At 44.4% G+C, this 19,970-nt stretch overlaps 1 protein-coding gene across 1 annotated transcript; it reads right to left on the bottom strand.

Annotated features, from left to right (window-relative positions):
- Positions 1-722: 722 nt before the first annotated feature.
- On the bottom strand, positions 723-11,477 carry LOC104024981 (epoxide hydrolase 1). Its single transcript, XM_075708096.1, has 10 exons — positions 11,449-11,477; positions 10,084-10,107; positions 8,962-9,175; positions 7,975-8,155; positions 6,924-7,154; positions 6,418-6,547; positions 5,235-5,449; positions 2,357-2,465; positions 1,900-2,025; positions 723-924 (listed from the first exon to the last, which is right to left on the bottom strand). The coding sequence occupies exons 1-10, from the start codon at positions 11,475-11,477 to the stop codon at positions 723-725; spliced, it is 1,461 nt and encodes a 486-aa protein (XP_075564211.1).
- Positions 11,478-19,970: the final 8,493 nt, after the last annotated feature.

The following is a 19,970-nucleotide window of genomic DNA, read 5'->3' as shown; positions in this document are numbered from 1 at the left end:
GTTGATATTTTCGAGCTTGGAGAACAGTAGGAGTGCTGTCTCTGCCTTATCCATTAACAACTGTTTACAATGTGTAGTAACTGCTAAAGCCAGCTCCAAGGGAAAAACTGCTAGAATGAAGAAAACTGCCTTATCTATTAACAACTGTTTACAATGTGTAGTAACTGCTAAAGCCAGCTCCAAGGGAAAAACTGCTAGAATGAAGAAAGCTGCCTTACGTGCAGCTGCCCACTTGAATATGTAATTGCAGGTTTCTTGAATGAAATATAACTTGAACATAGGAGTGTTTGTGCTCAGGAGAGCAAAACCCTTTACACTTCCACCAAAACTGCTTGTAATGCGTATTTAAGAATGCTAGCTCTCAAGTGTTTAAAGAAGCTTTTGAACAGAAGCCTTAGTTCTGAGGAGCAAGGGGCCAGTTCCTTTCTACTCTCTTCCCCAAATGAGTGCAATGTTACTGCATTAAACTGTTTACATATTCTGTTATACTTGAATTATGACTGCAGCAATGATATGGTGCCGGGAATGAAAGAAGACAAGATGCTCCCCCCCTGCCCCGCCCTTAAGAGCTTGATTAACAAGTTTAGTATTATAATCATTATAAAGATAAAATGCTGGCTTCTGTATGTGATTACATTGGATTTATTTAATCCCTCAAAGTAAAGGTTCTGCTGGTGGCAAACAACTTGCTTCCATTCTATGTATGTATCTAAACTGCAGGTTCATAGCTGTTCCACCTTTCTGACAAAGTGCATGATGTCTTGTGCCAGAAGCTTTGGTTCCTCAAAGGCAGCAAAATGCCCTCCATGTGGCATGTAAGAGTAAGTGACGATGTTCTTGAAGATCTTCTTTGCCCAGGCATGTGGTGTATGTACTAGTTCCTGAGGAAAAGCTGCAATCCCTGTGGGAACGTATACTCCAACCCTAGAAGATATTAGTTAACAGCATTTTTGAAAGAAATCCTGGGGAAAATCTATAAAACCCCTTCTGACTCTGGTAACTGCCACAGTCAGCTGGGGAAGTTTCACCACAGCAACCCATTTTGTGGCCTGTACTGTGCTGAACAGCTTCACTTGTATTTGGATCTCCTTGAGTTTAAGAATGTTATACCCAAAGATGTGTAAAGTGGAGCCAACTTTGCACACAGTTCAATCTTGAAATGTTTCAGATTTTTAAGCTGACCTTGTTTTGTAGTTTTGTGATATGTGGCAAGATGCCGCACCTCTCTTTGTGAAAGTCAGAAATGAGCTAGCTCATGTTTACTTTAGGATTTATGGTACCAGCATAACAAGTGACTCTCTCGAGAGGAAAGGTAAACTGGTTCAGTCTACAAAGAAAAAGACTTTCCTATTTGTTTGTATGATCAATCACTTGGAGAATTCTGCTCAGCAGCATTTTCCTGGTCAGCCTCTCCTATAGTCATCTTAAAGCCAGTGGCTGTTAGAAGGCGCTTGGTTTCAAGTACTGCTCTCCAAATTGCCTCCAAGTTTGTGCTTAACAGTTGTAGTTCTTAGTTTATCCACCAGTAAGCCATATTTTTCCTAATTAGGTTTAAACATCTCTCTTAGAGATGCTCATGATTTTCTGTTTTGTTTTTACTGAATTGAGCCACAGATTACATTTGTTTGGTGAATAAGTATATAGACCTGTATTTTGAACACAAACAAGACTGAATAGACTTTGATAAGTCTTCTGCATCGTCTTGGCCACAAGCTACCTTTGGTGAATTACAGGTTCAAAAGAAAAGTGACCTTCAAGTATACTTATCAAAAGAAAATAAGAACTTGGATTTTTTTTTTAACTAGTCAAATTTTCTGTTGTAAGTGATCTAAATGTTTATACAGGCAAATATGGTTCAATCTCATTTGCAAATCTGTCTTGCACCTGCCATTTCATTACCTGGCATCAGCAATTAGACCAGGGTCCTTGGAGATGTTCTCCTTGTAGAATCGCATTGAGGACACGATGGAGGATGTCACCCAATAAATCATCACATTGGTCAAAAGCTCATCAAGAGAGTATTTGCTGTTGAGAGAGAAACAAGAAATTTCATTGGAAGCTGTTTCTCAATATGCTATATTGGGCTCATGCCCTGAAGAACAGTTGTTCCTATTGTTCTCCACTTGTTTTCAAGCAGCAAATTAATTTGCACCCATGTGCCCAGAGCAAAACTGCCTGGTGCTGAAGCAGTAGTTTGCAGACAGTCTGCTGTAAGTTTAAACTACCACTTGTCATGTGTAATCTTTCATCCTTAAAATTCAGCTTTGACTGGCCAGTCTTTTACCTATCTCCTCATTAGTTATCATCACTCATTCTTTTAATGAGTCTTCTCATGGAAGAGCATCTGTTTTCTTACCTTTCTAAGCCTCCATCATCTTTATGCAGAAATGATTTGTCTGTCCAGGTAGAGAATTTCTCCAAAATATATGCAGCAAGCCCCACAGGGGAGTCATTCAGTCCACAACCTAATTCAGAAGAAGAGCAATTGCAGTTGCCTGGCATTGCAATACTTCAGTGGAAGTTAATCTGGACTTTCATGAATTCTTCAGAGCTTTCTATGAGAACTCAGTAGAGAATATGTATTTTACTAGCCCTGGTAGTAATTTATTCTTGACAAATTCACCCCAATGGAATTCCAGCTGCAACTGACAGCGCTACAAACTCTGGTAATTCCTACACAAAAGAAGCTAGGAGCTAAGAAAGTCCTGTTGGCTTCTTGGTAATGTGTGACAGAAGGAGCAAATTCAGATGTAAGGGGTTACACTCTGAAAAGAAATTTCAGATAAACTATTTTGGAGCACTGTCCTGCTTAGGATGGATAACCAAGGACCCTGTGTGCTGTTCATCACTTTTTATCTAATTTAAACAGTGGATTGTTGTGTATCTGTTATCTGTTCCTGCCTTTGGGGAACACTAACAAACATTATAAACACAGCAGGTACACAGCAGATTATATCTGTGTCCTTACCTGTAAAACAGGGATAGGGATTACTTCAGTAGTGATAGAGGCTTGCCTTGGGAAAATTCCTGTACCATACCCCAGGCTGTTTTTTTACCGTATACTCAGTATTGCCTACTCTCAATTGTATTTTAGTATGACTTTAGCACTGAGTGACTTTGTAGAAGATGATGCACAACATGGTCTCAATTTAATAGTGGACATAGCTGATGCAAAGTAAGTTTGTCCATTGGCACAACAGTTTTCCTGCACTGGCAGGCCTAGAGTGATTTGCTACAGATCGAAGTCATGTAAGTGCTTTGACCAGTAATGGTAGGGTAGGCTAAAATGTGTCAGCTAGCACGTGATTAGTCTGGAGATGAACATTTTTGGGGCTGAAAGCTGCCTCTGAACCACTGTATTCAACATCCATGGATTAAATGCTCAAATACCAGTCTTGTTTGCAGCTTATTAGTCATTCAACCTGTACCACTTCTTAAGTACCACAACTTGTGATGAGTGAAAATACTTTAACTTTGGTTTAAACCTACCTACTGAGAACTAAACTGATAATGTAGATATTTCTTGAGACTGAGTAGGGAATACATTTCCCCTCCACCCTTCATTTTCTACATTTCACAATTTTAGTGTGCTAAAAATACCTGCTCTTCTTTTTCCAGGTTGAAGAGTCCTAGACTGTGTACAGTACTTGCATGGAAGCTGCTTGGTCACTTCAGTCTTCCTTTTCTCCCCTTCCTGTATTATTCTGATTCTAAAATATATTTATGAAACAGGGCGAACAGGGGTACAACAGATTCTGAATATAACAGACTTAGTGTTTTGTCTTAGTCTCTTTTTGCTTTCTTTAAGAGTTTGTAAGATTCTCTTAAACTCTGAGATGGCCAATGTTTCAAAGCACTATCCATGACTTATGGATTCTTCCATATGGCAGCAGTCAAACTAGAGCCCGTTGTTATTTTCTTCCTCTACTTAAATTGCACTGGACTTTGTTGACATAAGTTTTTATTGGCCAGTTTAATCAACCAGTCACTTAAATGTTTTTGCAACTCTCTGCAGTTATCTTTAGATTAAACCAAACATTGGATAGCTGTCAAATTTTCACTTAACCATTAACTTTTTGTCTGTAGAGAAATTAGGATTGTGTTGAAATGTACAGATGCCAGCACAGATTTTTGTGATACTCTCCCTCCCCTGGAACTTGCTTACTTATTCCTATGCTTGGATTCTCATGTTAACTAATTATTAATCCATGAACTTAATCCTTTTCTTAAGGCAGTTTAATTTCTTCAAGAACACTGGGGGAGGAACCGCAACAAAACTTTTTTGGAAATGAAATATGTTCCGTTACTGGATCCACAGCTCTTTGATTCTGCCAGAGCTCTGATTTTTGAAGCATGATTTCCCTGTGATACTATCACCTGTAAACCAATTCTCCTCTCTAAAATAGTTCTGCTAGTTTTCTGATCAGAGACTAGACATACTGGTCTTCACTTTTCTGGGGGCTTCCGTCACTGTTTGACTCTTAAAAAAACAACCACCCCCCTCCCCCCAACCTGGTATCTTGTTTGTCTCCTTTTATTTCTTTGGTATTGCAATCAGTTCGAGCAACAGACTAGGCATTAGTTGATGTTTCAGTTTGAGTTTCTTCTTTTTCAGTGAATGCCAGGATGGGGTGCTATTCATTCTATGGTCTCTACATCTGACACCAGTCTGACACAGCTCTGCTGTCTTTCCTGATGAGGGATTATTTCAATAAAGGAATACCCCATAATCCTTGCAAGTGGGGACTGATGTCAATAATTCATTTAACTTTTCTGAGATGGCTATATCTATCTTCAGACTCCTTATCTACTGGCCCCACTAACTATGTCAGGCTTCTGGCTTTTCAGGTGTTAGGGCTGTGTCTACCTTTCTGCAAGTTTCACCTTGCACTTGCTTATGACATTTTTCTTGTTTTCACCCACATTCGTTTCTAGAAGCTTCACTGTCAGGACCCTGTGCTTGACTTTAAGAGGCTTATTGCAAATGGGTTCTTTCCCCAAGAGAAGTGGCATGCCATTTAAAAGACTTTGAAAAGTGATATTTGTAGTCTCCATCTTTTTCTAAGCTATTCCTTTTAACTTCCTTTTACACAGTTCTTGTCCCCATGTCTTGCATTCAGTCACCAGAACTCACTGCTTCTCAAACACAGTTGTCCTTTGTTCAACTATAAGTTTTTATATACCATAAGCAGTTAGTATACAATGTTCATAGCAATATAGAGAAGGTTCATTACCTGCAGTGTCTGGTTTGGTGGCTTGGATGTGTAAGTATCCAGACTCTCGCAGAAGTTCATATACATTCTTCTGGAAGAAAGGGTACATACGTTGAACATCTTCCCTAGTGAGGCCTACGAGCCATGGTACATAAGCCCCAAGCATCACAGAAATCATCCTTCTCAAACCTTGTCTGCCGGCGAAGATGAAATTCAGATGAAGCCCTTTCACAGATCTAAAATTAAGTTAATGAATAGAAGGTTAAATGAAATTATTTTCTGTCTCCAAATTTTCTAGAAAATAAGTCTGACTGGAGCTGTGATGCAAGCATTTCACTGAGCCAAATACATAAAGCCCTTCAGGTTCATCGTGATTAAAAAAAAAATTTATGGGAGTTAGAAATAGTACAGCTGGTGCCATCTCCATCCAGCTGTGCCACTGGTATGATGTTAACTTTAGGCACTCAGTTTCTGGATGTGGCATATCCATGCTGGTAACTCTGGCTGTTGATCTTGTGTTGTTCTGTGTTGTAGGAAACAGGCTGTGTTGGGTATTTTCTGAAAAGCTTGAGTACATGTGGCCAAAGTGCTCTGGGTGCTGTGAAGCACAACGGCAATCAGGAACAGTGAGCTGCTCAGCCTGCAATCTAACTGCTTTAAGAGCTTTCCCACTTTATCTGTTCTCTGACCTAAGTGTGGCTATGGTGCCTGCTTTTCATTAAATGCTAAACAATGAGCTGTGATGCCATCTTCTGAGGAAGGTGTTGTGTTTCTTTTCTGATCAGCCTCAACTCTGCATTTTAGATAGGAAAGTCCTATACTTAGTGGTACTGTTCAGCTGCTGAAAGGCTGAGCTCCTTCCTTCCTTTTCCCCCTGCTGATTTTAAATTTATCTCCTTCCTTGTTTAGAATGATGATCTGTCTCCTTGAGGTCTCAAATCAAAATGCAGCAGAGTTCACTTCTACAGCTAGTGAAAGAGAAGCCAAACAGCACTGAAATTTAGAAAGCATAAGAACTGTGCCAGTGTCAGTGCAAAGCATATGAATACAACTGAATGCACACGGGTGGGGATGTCCCTGGAGGAGACAAAGCAGAAGGGGATGAGGGGCAGGGCAAACGGAAGGCAGGACAAGGACCATGGAGCCAGAAGGCAGGATAAGAACTGGAGGCAGCTTTTCTGCACTGATTCCCTTTGCTACTCACTGTGGCAGCATCTGGGCCATGTTTGTGGTAATACGAGATCCCCAGTCTCCTCCCTGTAGGTAGTATTCCTTGAAGCCCAATCTGTTCATCAGCTTATGAAATATCCGAGCAGTTGCTATGGTGTCAAAGCCTGTAGGTAAAGAGAAATGCAGGAGACCTGTTTGTCCTTTGGCCCTGGCCAAAGATCATGGCCTGACAGAGGCATGCGAGTATGCTGCTGTGTGAAGGCACAGCGTGCTATGCGGCTCTGCCTCACTCCTTGGCAATAAAGTGAACACAAGGTGATAGAAATTCAGTGGAGAGTGGAGAAAGTGGAAAGCAGGCCTGGTTTACAGCTACTATTGCCTTCCAAATCTCCATAGCCAGCCCCAGAGCCTCAGCCATGCAGGTGTTAGTGCAGAACAAAGCATCTGCATTCAGAAACTGCAGTGCCTAGGGGGCCCAGGGATGGCTGAGGTGTTACTCCAAAAACCTTGCGATTCCAACAGAGCCTTTTCATCGCTTACCTTTCTGGTGCGGTGCCTCCGAGAAGCCATAGCCTGGAATGGATGGGCAGATGACCTCAAACACCACGTCACCCTCATTCAGGCTGTGTCTGCCAGGCTCCGTGAGCAGAGGGATGATCTTGTAGAACTCGTAGAAGGAGCCGGGCCAGCCATGGACCATCAGCAAAGGTTGAACAGCTCGACTGTGAGGGACGTAGGAGGGCTTCACATGGATGAAATGGATATCGATCCCTGCCACACATCCAAGACAGATAAATTAAAGCTGTAGTTCCATCACAGTTTCTGCTCTGGACTCTGAAGAAGGAGGGTGGCAAAACTGTAATTAGCATTTGTAGCAGAAGTTACACAATCAACCCATTGCAAGAAGATGCTTAGCTGAAAGGGGATGCCCGGTATTGTACCTATGTTTCATCTTTTACATACAGGCAGCGGTATTGATCCTAGCCCCAGATATTGGGGTCACAGGAGACTGAGCATCCATCTCCTGAGAAACTGGTCTCACAATATATAAGTAGAGCTGCACTTAAATGAATGGCCTAATGCAGGTAAGACACATGCAGAAACATGAAAGATTTACAAAATATGTGGGTGATAAAAAGAGAAACATGAACAAGTAAGTGCAAGACAGACGTTTAACCTGCAAGATCACTTACCTAAAGTCTGGCTAACCTCACCTGGCTAAACTGGGGGGTGGGTGGTGGGGGAAATTCTAGCCTCAGAGTCTGGGTAAATTTTGCAATCTTCAAAGTGCCTTCAAGGCAATAGCAGAAGAAAACCTCATCATTAGTTATCACAGGTTCAGAGCCAGATGAAGCCCATCTTGAAGCAGACCTAATCTTACTGCCACTGTGTAATGGCCTTAATCTATAGAAGGTTATTAATAATATAGCCTCCACTAGTGAGATTTCACTCATATCACTAAGCTGTTATGCATACTGTTGTCTTAAATATTGTACTGCAACCTCTTAACGCTGCCCTCCCCCCCCCCCCCCCCCCCCGACTCCATGCATTTCAGAGCAAGACCTGCTCAAGCCACAAGAGACCCCCTCACCTTCAATGGTGGTTTGGAAATGGGGGTATTTGTTCAGGACTTCCACTTGCTTGCGCCAGTCAAACTGATTCCTCCAGTAGGCCACCACCTTCCGCAGGTAGCTGGAGTTGAAGCCGTAGTGGAAGGCGGCCCCTTCCAGCGGCGGCGCGTAGCGGGCCTGCTCCAGGCGGCGATGCAGCTCCTGCGGAGGGGAGCCCTGCTTGCGAGGCTGGCCAGCTGCCCACGCGTGCCCTGCGCCAGGGCAGGCGTGGTCGGGCTCTCCTGGCTCTGCCGGCTTTTCTATCACTATCTGGGACACCGTGAGCCCTCCTGAAGCAGTGGCATACTCTGCATGACCTCCCAAATAGTTTATATGGGGAATATATTTTTCTACAGGTTACCAGTTCCCCTAGGGCAGCCAGGAGTACTGGGTCCTACTCTTGCCTTGCTGCTAACTTGCTTTAGGTTTTTTGGCACTAGGAGCTTGCTGGCACTGCCGGCGGGGAGAAGAATAAGAAGATCAGCCTGAGCTGCTGACTGCTAGTTGGCCAGATAATTAGGGACAGGCATGTAGGGACAGAGGTGCTGCAGCTCAGTCAAGACCCCATCCCTCTTCACCCTTCCAGCCCTTCCCTCTGCGGAAGCCCCTCAGTCCTGCCCCACTGGTGCAACTGCTGTCCCGATGCCCTCCCACCCTGCTCCACCATCCACAGACCCACTGTCAGTCTGCCGCTTAAAGCATGTCCTTTCCACAGGAGCAGCTCCAGGTTGCGTGGAGGGTCTGCGCTCTCAGAAAGTCTCTATGGGGCATTGCAATGAATCTGAGCTCAGATCCTGTTCATAAAGGGCGGTGAGCAAGACTATCATCTAATGGTGCTGGGTAGCTGCACTGGCATATGTAAGTGCACTGCTGCCACCCCAAGACATCACCTCAAAGCAGTAAAATGGGTGATGGACTGGGTCCACCTCACAGCTTTCTGCCCCTCCCTATGTCCCAGCTACTGGTACCTCAATTTCTTCATCAGATGTTTCAATCTTGAAGGGACGGATGCTTTCATCTTCTTTCCCTGTTAGGGGTCTTTCACCTGAGCCCCACCATCCATCGCCCATTTCAATAGTCTTGATCTTGTGTCTAGACCTCAGCCAGTAAACCAGCATCCCTCCAACCCCCAGGGCAGCCGCAGGGACCAGGACTGCATTCTTCTGAGAATATTCAAAAGACCTGGGGAGGCATAAAATTATGTTCAACAACAGAAGTGCCAAGGGTAAAGGGACTATGCTGAGGCTTGTATTCACATCAGTTGGGCCTCAGCAGTAACAAATGCCTACAAATCCCATGGAGTCAGCAGGGTCTGGGGATTTCTGTTATTTCTGAAGATCACAGGCAAGATTTGGGGCAGGGTTACATCTACCAGTGCTTCTTAGGGACCTCAAGTCCTTGCTGATCAGGACTTGCTGATCACAAGTCTTCCTTGTCCCTCTCCTTGTGAAGCAGGGTGCCCTGGGGGACAAGGGTCAATAGGATATGGGCCAGTCTATTTTAAGGCAGGTACTGGAGTGAATGGGATAGTATCAGCTGGCCTCCTCCAGGAATAAAAACTGCACAGACAGAATGGGCTGAGGAGCAGGAGCAGAGACAGGGGTCTTGGGTTGCTGGAGAGAGCTGGATGTGCTGGATGCGCCCCTTGGCAGTGCTTTATACATAGATTCAATCATCTTTTAGGGCAATGCTGGCCCTCCACCATAGCTTTCCATGGGTAAGGGTCTCAGTTTGTCTGTCTGGTGCCCCTGTTTCTGTTCTAGATAGCAAGGTTTCAGACTTTCTTGAGGTGTGGGAGCCAAGTTACGAGAGTTCAAAACTTTCAGCATGTTTTAAAACTGTTCAAATGCTTGATCAACCAGTCCTAAATGTAGCGTACCTTCTCGTCCCTCTGACCTGAGCCTCAAGCTCTCCAGCTTCCCTTGGGGATTAGCAGAGGTGCCTGGGGCTATGGCAGGGGACTGCAGGGGGACTGTGAATGGAGATTTTGTTGTTGTTGTCATACAGGGTAGGGAAGGGACTATGCTGTGCCCCAACCAGGGTGCTAACAAAAAGTGGAGGCCTCAGCACAGAGCAACTATTTTACTCACCTGATCCGGGACAAGACGCTCTCCCTACAAAAGGGAAAAAAATAAAAGAATATCCTTATAGTCTGATAGTGTTGTCTGAACAGTACAAACCCTTGGGGATGGTGCGAAGAAGATCACCTGCCAGCACCATTTACTGTCCAGCCATGGGATCACAAGCTGTTTAGCCACCTGGCAACATCTGCCATTATTTTTCCTACTTTTTGGATGGGACAGAAAGAGAGGGGCTCAGAGCACTGCCTCTGCACAAAGAGAGAGTGTTTCTGGGCTGTGTTTTAGCTAGATAGTTTGTTGCCGTAATATTCCCTCCTTCAGCACCATTTAGATAAAAGGCACTAAACAACTGGATAGCTGTCCTTATGGTGGCTCATCCTACGAGCGGCTGTGTTACTTCAGCCAAGAAAATAGTTTATTTTGACTGCTGTGTAGCTACAGGTGCACAGCCTTGGCAGGGGACTTTCAAGCTCAAGGGTTATTCTGCTGCCAGCCACGTGGTACTCATTGTGCTGCAGGGCTGGCACGAGGAGAGGCTTGTGGGACCTTTCCCTGTTCAGATTTCAATGAGTTGCTATACCTTTGCTACTTCTAACTACTCCTGACTGGATACCAAGCTTTTAGGTCTCATCTGCCTGCAAGAAAAAGAAAACATCCTCCTTGGTTCTCTTTCAGCCTGGTAGATTCTCTTGCAAGAAAAGCACAGTCTAAAATCTAGCAAAATTAGAAGCAACAAGAGAAAGTCTTGTTACTCTGCATTGTGGAAGGCAGCTAGATTAGGGAGCCGTTGGTGTCATAATTATATCTTGAGACAAAAAAAAAAAAAAAGAGGGACATGAAATTCCGTGAAAAACCAAGTCCGCTGGCTGTTTCTTTTTACCTAGTATCATTTCCCACTGCTGCCTGTGATGGAGACCCCAACAGTCCCCGAGGCAATTTGGTAATGATCTCTGAGACAGCCTATGTGTGATTTTTTAAGGAGGTATCTCCTTAAACCACTCCTAGACAAGGAAGAACAGGGCTCCTAAGAGCAAACAGTGTCAGCCTCCACCTCCCTGGAGGCTGAGAAGCTTATGCAACAGGTAATAATATCCCCCTGCACTTACACCCCGGAGTTTAGCGAGTCAGAGGCATGGAACCAGTTATCATGGTGTTAGCACAAACTCGGCACTGCTAACAAAGCAAGCATGTCTCAGAAGCAGCTCTTTAAGCAACACAAAACAAGGCTCAGTCTAATAAAACCTCCTCCCCACTCACATTCAGGAGAACTCAGCCACATGCTCCCACCCTCCTATGGCCTCGTGACCCCGCAGGGGCTTTCTCCTGCCCCAGCCCCGGGGAGCCCCGTTCGGGGTCCCTCCTCCCCGATCTCACCAGGCATTTGGAAGGATCTCCTGCCACATGTCTGCTCCTTCTTGCCTGGCTGCTGCTCCAAGTGTAGCAACACAGGTGTCTCCTCTGCTAGCTTTCTTTTGGGCAGTGACGCTCTCTCAGTGACAATGCAAGCTACATCATCCATTAGTGCCACCTATTGCATAAGTGTGCAGTTGCAAATTAAGTTCAACAGAGGCAAATGCAAAGTCCTGCATGGGGAGGGAACAGCTCTGTGCAGCAGCACAGGCTGGGTGCCAAATGCATAGAAAGGAATTCTGCAGAGACTGCCCTGAGGTCCTCAGCTGAGCCTGAGTCAACAAGGTGTCCTTGCAGCAAAGACCAGCTGCGTACAGGGCTACATGGCAAGCATGTTAGCCAGCAGGCTGAGTGAAGTGATCCTTCACTCTTGCCCTGATTTCAGCTGGGGTAGAGCTAATTTTCTTCCTAGTAGCTGACATAGTGCTGTGTTTTGGATTTAGTATGAGAATAATGTTGATAACACACTGATGTTTTAGTTGTTGCTAAGTCATGCTTACACTAGTCAAGGACTTTTTCAGCTTCCCATGCTCTGCCAGGTGCACAAGAAGCTGGGAGGGGGCACAGCCAGGACAGCTGACCCAAACTGGCCAAAGGGCTGTTCCATACCATATGACGTCATGCTCAGTATGTAAACTGGGGGAGTTGGCTGGGGGGCAGCAATCGCTGCTCGGGGACGGGCTGTGCATTGGTTAGTGGGTGGTGAGCGGTTGCATCACTTGTTTTTTCCCCCTGGGTTTTGTTCCTCTTCTTGTTGTTTTCCTTTTCACCATATTATCATCATCATCATCACATCATTATTATTATATTTCCATTATTAAACTGTTCTTATCTCAACCCACAAGTTTTCTTCCTATTACCCTTCCAATTCTCTCCCCCATCCCACCGGGAGGGGAGGATGAGCGAGCAGCTGCGTGGTGCTTAGTTGCCCGCTGGGGTTAAACCACAACAACTCTCTTCAGCACTTGTGAGACCACATCGCGAGTGCCACGTCCAGTTCTGGCCTTGCTGGTAGAGGAAAGATCAGAGTGAACCCACCCTTGGTGGTGTAGAGCCACCAAGCTGCCAGGGGTCTGGAGCACATGGCGTACAAGAAGAGACAGAGAGATCTGGGCTTACTCAGCCTGGAGAAGAGAAGGCAAAGGGGGGATCTGATTGCTGTCTACAGCTACCTGGTGGAAAGCACAGGAAAAATGGACCCAGACTCATCTTGGAGGAGCAACAGTTAAAGGACAAAAGGCAATGGATGCAAATTGCAGCAAGGGAAATTCTGGTTAGATATTAGGAGAAACGTTCACCATGGAGGTATTCAGACACTGGGACAAGGGCCCAGACAGGATGTGGGATCTCAGTCCTCGGAGGCATTCAAAATTTGACAGGAACAAAGCACTGAGCAACCTGGCCTACCTGGACCTGCTCTGAGCAGGAGGTGAGATGAGCTGACCTTCAGGTGTCCCTTCCAATCTCTGTATGACGTGTCTCTATTCCATGTGCATCTGTGATTTGCAGCAACCAAAACAAAAAGGAAAAGTTAAGTTTTTAATTTTCCACAGAAATCAATGCTTTTTTTTAGCTCAGGGAACTAGATTTCATTTCCCTCGTGGTCAGCAAGATCTTACTGGGTAAAGGCTTCTCCTTCCTAAATTGTTGCACAGTGTCCTTGCTGTGCTTCACTCCAGGAATAGCTACATTTTACCATCAGAGGAAATGATTCCTATCTCCATGCAATGCTCAAAATGAAGAACCATCACCAGTGAGATCTATGGTGATTAATCTCATGCTGCTGTGAGTTCATATGTAGCCACTGTGCCATCAAAAAGAGCCATCAGGAAGAAAAACTTGTAAATCCTTCATATGGTCGAAGTTCGATTCATTGTTACACCATAGCTATTTCTGGTTATGTCCATCTGGCATTACTTTGCTTTAAGGTCCTATTTCCAAAGCAAAACCAGGTCTCTGGAGGCCTTTTGGAAGCTGGTATCCCTGACTGCAGAAGGGACTATAGTCAGAAGACTAGAGAATTATTAGCAAGAAGAAGAAAGAATTACAACCCGTGTGGAAGGTATTTGACGACCCCATAAGGTGCCAGGTTGAGGTACAACAGGCTGTGATGCCTCCAGGAGACAAAAGAGACATCGGAAATTGCTATTTCTTGCCTAGCACTTTGAAAAAGCACAGAAGCTGGTGGAAGAAGGTTTGACTTAAATATCTGAGAGTGAAATTATCTATACCAGGAATGTAGGAAGATTCTAGTTAAATCTAGGAAGAGCTAGTTAAAGCTGCAGAGAAAAGGTACAAGTTGCTGCTGTCTGTCTAAAAGATTTGGGAGAATCAGAGCAGCTTTTGCTTAAGATATAAAGGAACACACCAAGGCCATTAATACCCTGGGGCTAAAAGGCAACAAACCCCCACTGATAAATCTGAAACAGCTAAGATGTCAAGATCCCATCTACTGAAATACATGGTACGTGCAGGAGTTTTGTGTGAGTGCTGGCGGACAGAGATCAAAGGGTCCCAGAGGAAAGCTCCTGCCCTGGGATGCTGCAGGAGCTTGTCTGTGGAAAACAAGGTTTTCCCCTTCTCTCTTACAACCTCTAGTGGCCAAAATGCACAATTCCAGGCAGAAACTTCTTGCTGGAGTCAACAAGGCTGCTTCCCATGAGATTTTGATGCACGTCCCATAAACGGAAAGGGGAATCCCACAGGAAAGGACCTGCAAAAGGGTCTCAGAGCATCTCCCTGCACTGGGGCAGGATCCCTTATCCTTAATGACAGGTGTCTTAGCACACCCGTTTTTAAAAAGCCTCCTTGGGGCACCATTAGAAAGTTTTCTGCTTCTGTTCCAGTGCTGTGCTTTTGCTGGTTCAGCTGCTACTCTGGCATAGGGGGAGGAAGAGAGAGAATAATATTTGATATACTGTATCTCACTATTGCATCTCCATCTAAACTTCCAATTACTGCCATCCCGCAGTCCCCTTACAACTGGCATCATTTTATAAAGGGATTTCATACATTTTCATTGCACGAATCACATGCTAACAGAGAGCTTGTTTCCTATGTTTTTCTTTTGCTTTTGTCACTCATCTGCAGGATCACCCCTGCAGCAATGATAGAAAATGCTTACATGGAAATGTTACCGTAATGTATTTTTTTTAGCTGGTTTAGCATCTGGATACGAGCAGGAGGAGCCACACACAACATAACCTGCCCCTTGTAACGCTGGAGTAGTGTGACCTGCTGCTGGAGAAAGCACCCGAAGGCCAAGCAGCAGGTCTGCAAATACTGGGTGCCCTCTAGTGGGAAAGAGGAGCTCGCAGTACACATAATACCACTTTTTTTTTTTTTTTTTTTTTTTTTTCCTCCTATTTGGCCTTTTTTTCTGTTTTGGACTTTCTGGTTTTTCTCATTGCCCATTGCATGTAATCATAATCCAAGCCTCATAAATACCATTAATACCGAAGCCTGAGACATGGGGAGGAAAGCTGGTGATTTCTGGTTATGAAATGAGCTAGTTAACAGAGGTAAGGGTGGAACGCAGAAGCTTTGAACACAGCTCTTTCATAGCTTGAGATGCTGTGGCAACTTGGAAATGATTATTCTGATCTTTAGAGCCATTGCAAGCCCCTTGCCGGGATTTATGGCCCTGGCTGTAACGCTCTGCCCTTCATCTTACAGCATGAATGTTTTGCTGCATAATTTTCCTTTTGTATGGACAAAATCAAGTTCCCTGTGTGAAGAATATTACCAGAGAGCAAACGTTGCTCAGTAACAGTGGATCTTTATGAATACGGTCTCCTCACTTATACCAGGGACCAGCTCTCTCCTTTTTATTTGGTCAGCGGCCACTACTGGCGAGCTGCTGGCTGGTGATGTTGCAGGGCAAGGCAATACCTGGAAGCTTCAGATCTCCTCTCTTCTCCTCCAGGCTCCCACAACCCTGCACACCCCATGGTATTACTCTGTCTGAACTTCACCTTCTTCCTTAAGGAAGTTCCTTAAGGCTAATGAGGCTTTCCTTTGCTTCACTGGATCTTTGCTCCCACAGGCCAAAGATACCAAATGCTGTATTTCCCTGCATGACTTCTGAAGGGGAATGGTCCCCACAGTCCAACAGGTCCAAGCTGGGACTGTCCATACACACGCAGCTCTTCTCAACAGGTATTGTATGAAAAAAGCACTGCCCAGAAATGGGATTGCATGGGAAAAATTGGAAAGCTTATGACATGTGGCTGTGCCCTGGGTGTTAAGGAATATGCCCAAGCACATCACCCTACTCGCAATGGCAAAGTTTTCACCTTCCCAGTGAGGTCTCGGGACATGCAGCTGCTTGGTGGGAGATTTGTTTTGCACCAAAATCTACTCCAGCCCTGAATGCCAGGCTCTGTGCTCAGCCTCAGTGATCACATCCCCGGAGGAAACACTGAGCTCCTAAGCGCTTCCAAGCTGTTAATTCCTGAATCTTATTAACAAGACCCAGATCAAACGTCTGAGAGCAGATTGCAGCAACACTTTGCTCCCGCCTCCACCGGCAGCCAGCCCACGAGGCCTCTGTGCTGCTCCATGGTTATCTTGTATAAAACTCAGATTGTGGGAGCGATAAACAATTTGGGAGGGTCAGGGACAATCTCTCCTATCCCCTCCCCCCCTTCACAAATGCTCCTTTCTTGCCTAGAAAACCCATCATCATTTCTGCAAGTACCTTCCCCCCAACACCTTCTCTTTAGTCCTCTGCTCTGCACTGTAGTTGAATAAAAAGTTAGTGTTTTCCCAGCTGGAAATGGCCCCTTCTCTGCCTCCCTTATTCTCAGGAGACCTCACAAATGTTTCACTGCTACCTCCAGCAAGGACTGGCCCCTTCTGTTGCTAATTAGGGAGCTAAGAGGTTCCCCCAGGCACTTCCCAGTGAAACCAAGCCCATTAAATGAATGGCAGGCAACATCTCTGGGGTTGGGGAGCTAAGTTACACAACAGCTGCTTGGAAACAGGCAGTTTGTTACATGTGCTGGTTTTAGAGACTGAGCAACATTAAAAACAAAAGCAACTTTCAAGTCCAAAACAGTGTATTTAGGTCACTGATACCCTGGGGATAATCTTGGGGATATCAGTGATGGGAGGCAGGCAGCAGGCGCTGGGAGCTTGTGCTCGGAGCCTGGATGCGCAAAATCCGATGGTCCCTGCATGCTCATCCAGCCATGCACTGAAAGCCAGGTGTACAGGTCCTTTCTGTACTCTGGGATATGGGTCCTGCTATTCTGTGCACTAGGAGTGTTAATCCTGGAGCATAATGTGAGACAGAGCCCTCTTGAGCTTGGACACATTGCTGGCGTTTTGGTAAATGAGTGTGGTGGAGGCTTGCAGGCTTGGCTCGGCTAATCCAGGTGCCCAGCAGCCTGGACTTGAGGAATTTCTTGTACAGAAGGAAACTCCATACAATCGGTACAGATACAACTTTAAACCCTGGTCAGTTATGCCATTTTTGTTGTCTTACAATCTTAGGAGTGCGTTGTATATCTCCTGCAACCACTGCTCCAAGACATGTAAAATTATCATCTTGCAAAGGAAGCAAGAATCATTAAAAAAAAGGATGTAACTGACCAAAGGCACTTCAGGGAGGGACTAGTCTTAAGATCTATAGAATAATATAGATATAAATGTCTTATGGAAAAGAATATCCTGGGTGATTTGTCATTACTGTAGTGACAGAAGCATTGGTGGCAGAAGCAAAGGCCTTGTCTTCAACAAAGGGTTGCAGTTAAATCACTATGCATAGGGGGTCTATACTCAATAATTTATTTAGTTTAACAAAGAAATCTCTAAAAAAGCAATTATCGTATCTGGCTGATGCAAAAAGAAAGGTCAGAGAATGATCTTCATCCTTCTCAATAACAATGACCGCTGCTGAGGATTCTGTAATAGTAACCATTATCACAGGCCAGATCCCAAGTTCCTTTTCTCCAACCTTATCTAGGCAAACTCCTGGACTTGCTTTCGGTGGGCATCAGTGCTCAGTGGCTGTGAGGGCAGGGTAGGTGCATTGCAGGAGAGGGGCAAATTGTCTCTGTCCTGTTGCTCTGCCACAGCTCTGCACAGCCAACTTCCCCAAACTAGCCCTTACAAAGAAGGGCTTTAGAGGGAAAAGGAGAAGCCCAAATCTAAGCATGGGTTTTGCAGAGACATCAGATGAGCATTGGGCACCCGCAGAGCTCCCACGATTGGTATGGGAGGCAGCCGAGGGGCTGCTGGGGCATGTAAACTCCCCTTTGCAGGCCCAAAGAAACATGCAAGAGGAAACGTGTTTTTTGAGAAGTCTGTCTTGTGACGTGTTCAGTTCACTGGAAATTTTGGAAAGTTTTCTGCTTTGATCCTGTGCAGTATTTCCTCCCTTTTTGGGAACTGCGCTAGCTATTTGGAAATATTTCTGTGGCCTCCTTTCTGGATAATTATTTATTCTCTTCATGGTTTTTCCTACTGTCCATTATTAGTTGTTATGCCTACATTGTATAACAACAACAACAGTAATATGAAGAAACTCCTTAGGTCCAGAGGCATTAAGAAAATGAAGACTGAATCAGCTGAACTTCTAACATAAGGATATGATTTTCATTTTTCATTAAAAACAGCTAGTCTGGAAAACCAGGGATGTTTGTGTATAATGTAATACCAGCACTGCAGACATCTCATCTAAAGAAAATAGCACTATGGACCTTGAGCCTTATACGAGGACCCACAAATACAACTGGGAAAATAATTAGGTATTGTATTTTAAGATATTGGTCTGAATATGGTAAACAAGACTCTAGCAACAAGTCTGTAAGTGTAAATTTTTTTCTCACCTCCAGCTTTTCATCATTCTTGGAGAGACTTATCTAAGGAAAATGCCAGCATATGTTACTGACTGGCCCTTCCCAAGGTACAAGAATAAAGCCCTTTGCAAGTGGCTTTTAAGAAAAATTGGCAACAACAGCTTGCAGGATGAATCCTTGCAAAGATTAATAGGCAGTTCCACAAGCAGTGGAACTAATGAAGCCTCATTTCCTACACGTATTTGCAAAATACAAATACTATTTGCAAATACAAAGAATTTGTATTTTGCAAGTACAAACACAAACACGTTCTGACTAAATTGTTCTAATACTTTGTTTTCTCCAGGTATGTTTATAAAATGCCCCGTGCACTTCCCAAAGCAATCAGTTTTCATGAAACATGTAGAAACACCTTTCAGAACTGTTTTTGAAATCTCTGCTTGCTGAAGTTGTTGAAATCAGCAAACAGATCAAAAAGTTACTGGGAGGATGCACCTATGGACACACCAAGCACTGGTTCTGCAGGAAGCAAGGAAGTGAAGTGAAGTTGTGAAAGGAAACATAGGAGAAAGCATCCATTTCTTAGCAGTGTTGCATTGACAGGAGTTGCAGGGCATCATCCTCCATGATCAGCCCTCAGACATACCGTAGCCAAGAATGATCCAGTCCAGCTCCTTTGATTACAATGGCAAAATCTTCAGTGCCATTAGTGAGACCACAGCTTACTTTTGCACCACATCCAGAGGATGTAGTGTTCAGTGAGGTGGCCAAATCTATGTAAGATACAGAATGATTAGGAAAAGCTTCAGAAGGCCCTAGCAAAGGCTGGCCTTTTAAACCCAATGCATGTTTTGGCATTTGCATTTGGTAGGAGCAGGAATGAACCAAGTAAGTGGTAAGTGGGACGAAGTGATGGCAGATGGAGTTCTCTGTGTGCCAGTATAAGTTAAGGGAAGCTGGAAAAAAAATATTTCATTTACCTAATATTTAGATGGAAAATTCTGAATTACAGCTGATCTCAGGGAAATGCTCTGGGCACCTCTGTGGATAGTGCAGTGTTGAGAGAGGAAGCTCAATGCAGAGCAAAGCAAAAACAAAATAAGATGTCATGTATTAAATAGATCAGGAATGTATATATTACCATACTAATTCCTAAATAAATCAGCTGTGTATCTCCACCTTGAAATCAGTGTTAGGTGTGATCACTCCCATAACAAAGGGGCAGAGAAGAAAAGACAGAAAATAAACCAGCACCATAATCACTGGGACAGTGGAGGCTGTGACTGGAGAAGGGAATGAGTGAGCAGGATGGCTTAGCTTAGTTAAGAGTTGAGTTAGAGGAGAGATAAACACGATAAATTTCTAATCTGACCTTTAAAAAAGACTCTTGTCACTTTCTGAGCACCTTCCATGACTTTATGTGAATTATAACGTAGGAGTTACAGAACACCTGGTGTAATAAAGAAAGTGAATCTTAATTTTATGCTGTATATAATTTTGAGACAAAAAGAATTGCTGAAAAATGTAACCAAGACAAGTAGCTGGAGTAATAAAATTAGTATTAATAAAGTTGCTGATGGTGAGAGTCTGTCAGTTCTTGTGCCTCTTGGCTTAGGATTCCTATTCAGCTTTGCATAGCTCATTAAAGCTGAGATTCTTCCTGCTGCTCTTTAAGCACAGCAG

This window comes from Pelecanus crispus, chromosome 3 (genome assembly GCF_030463565.1).
Source record: "Pelecanus crispus isolate bPelCri1 chromosome 3, bPelCri1.pri, whole genome shotgun sequence".
NCBI classification, from domain to species: domain Eukaryota; kingdom Metazoa; phylum Chordata; class Aves; order Pelecaniformes; family Pelecanidae; genus Pelecanus; species Pelecanus crispus.
The sequence above is the reverse complement of the archived record's forward strand: the minus strand, read 5'-3'. Positions and strand labels throughout refer to the sequence as shown.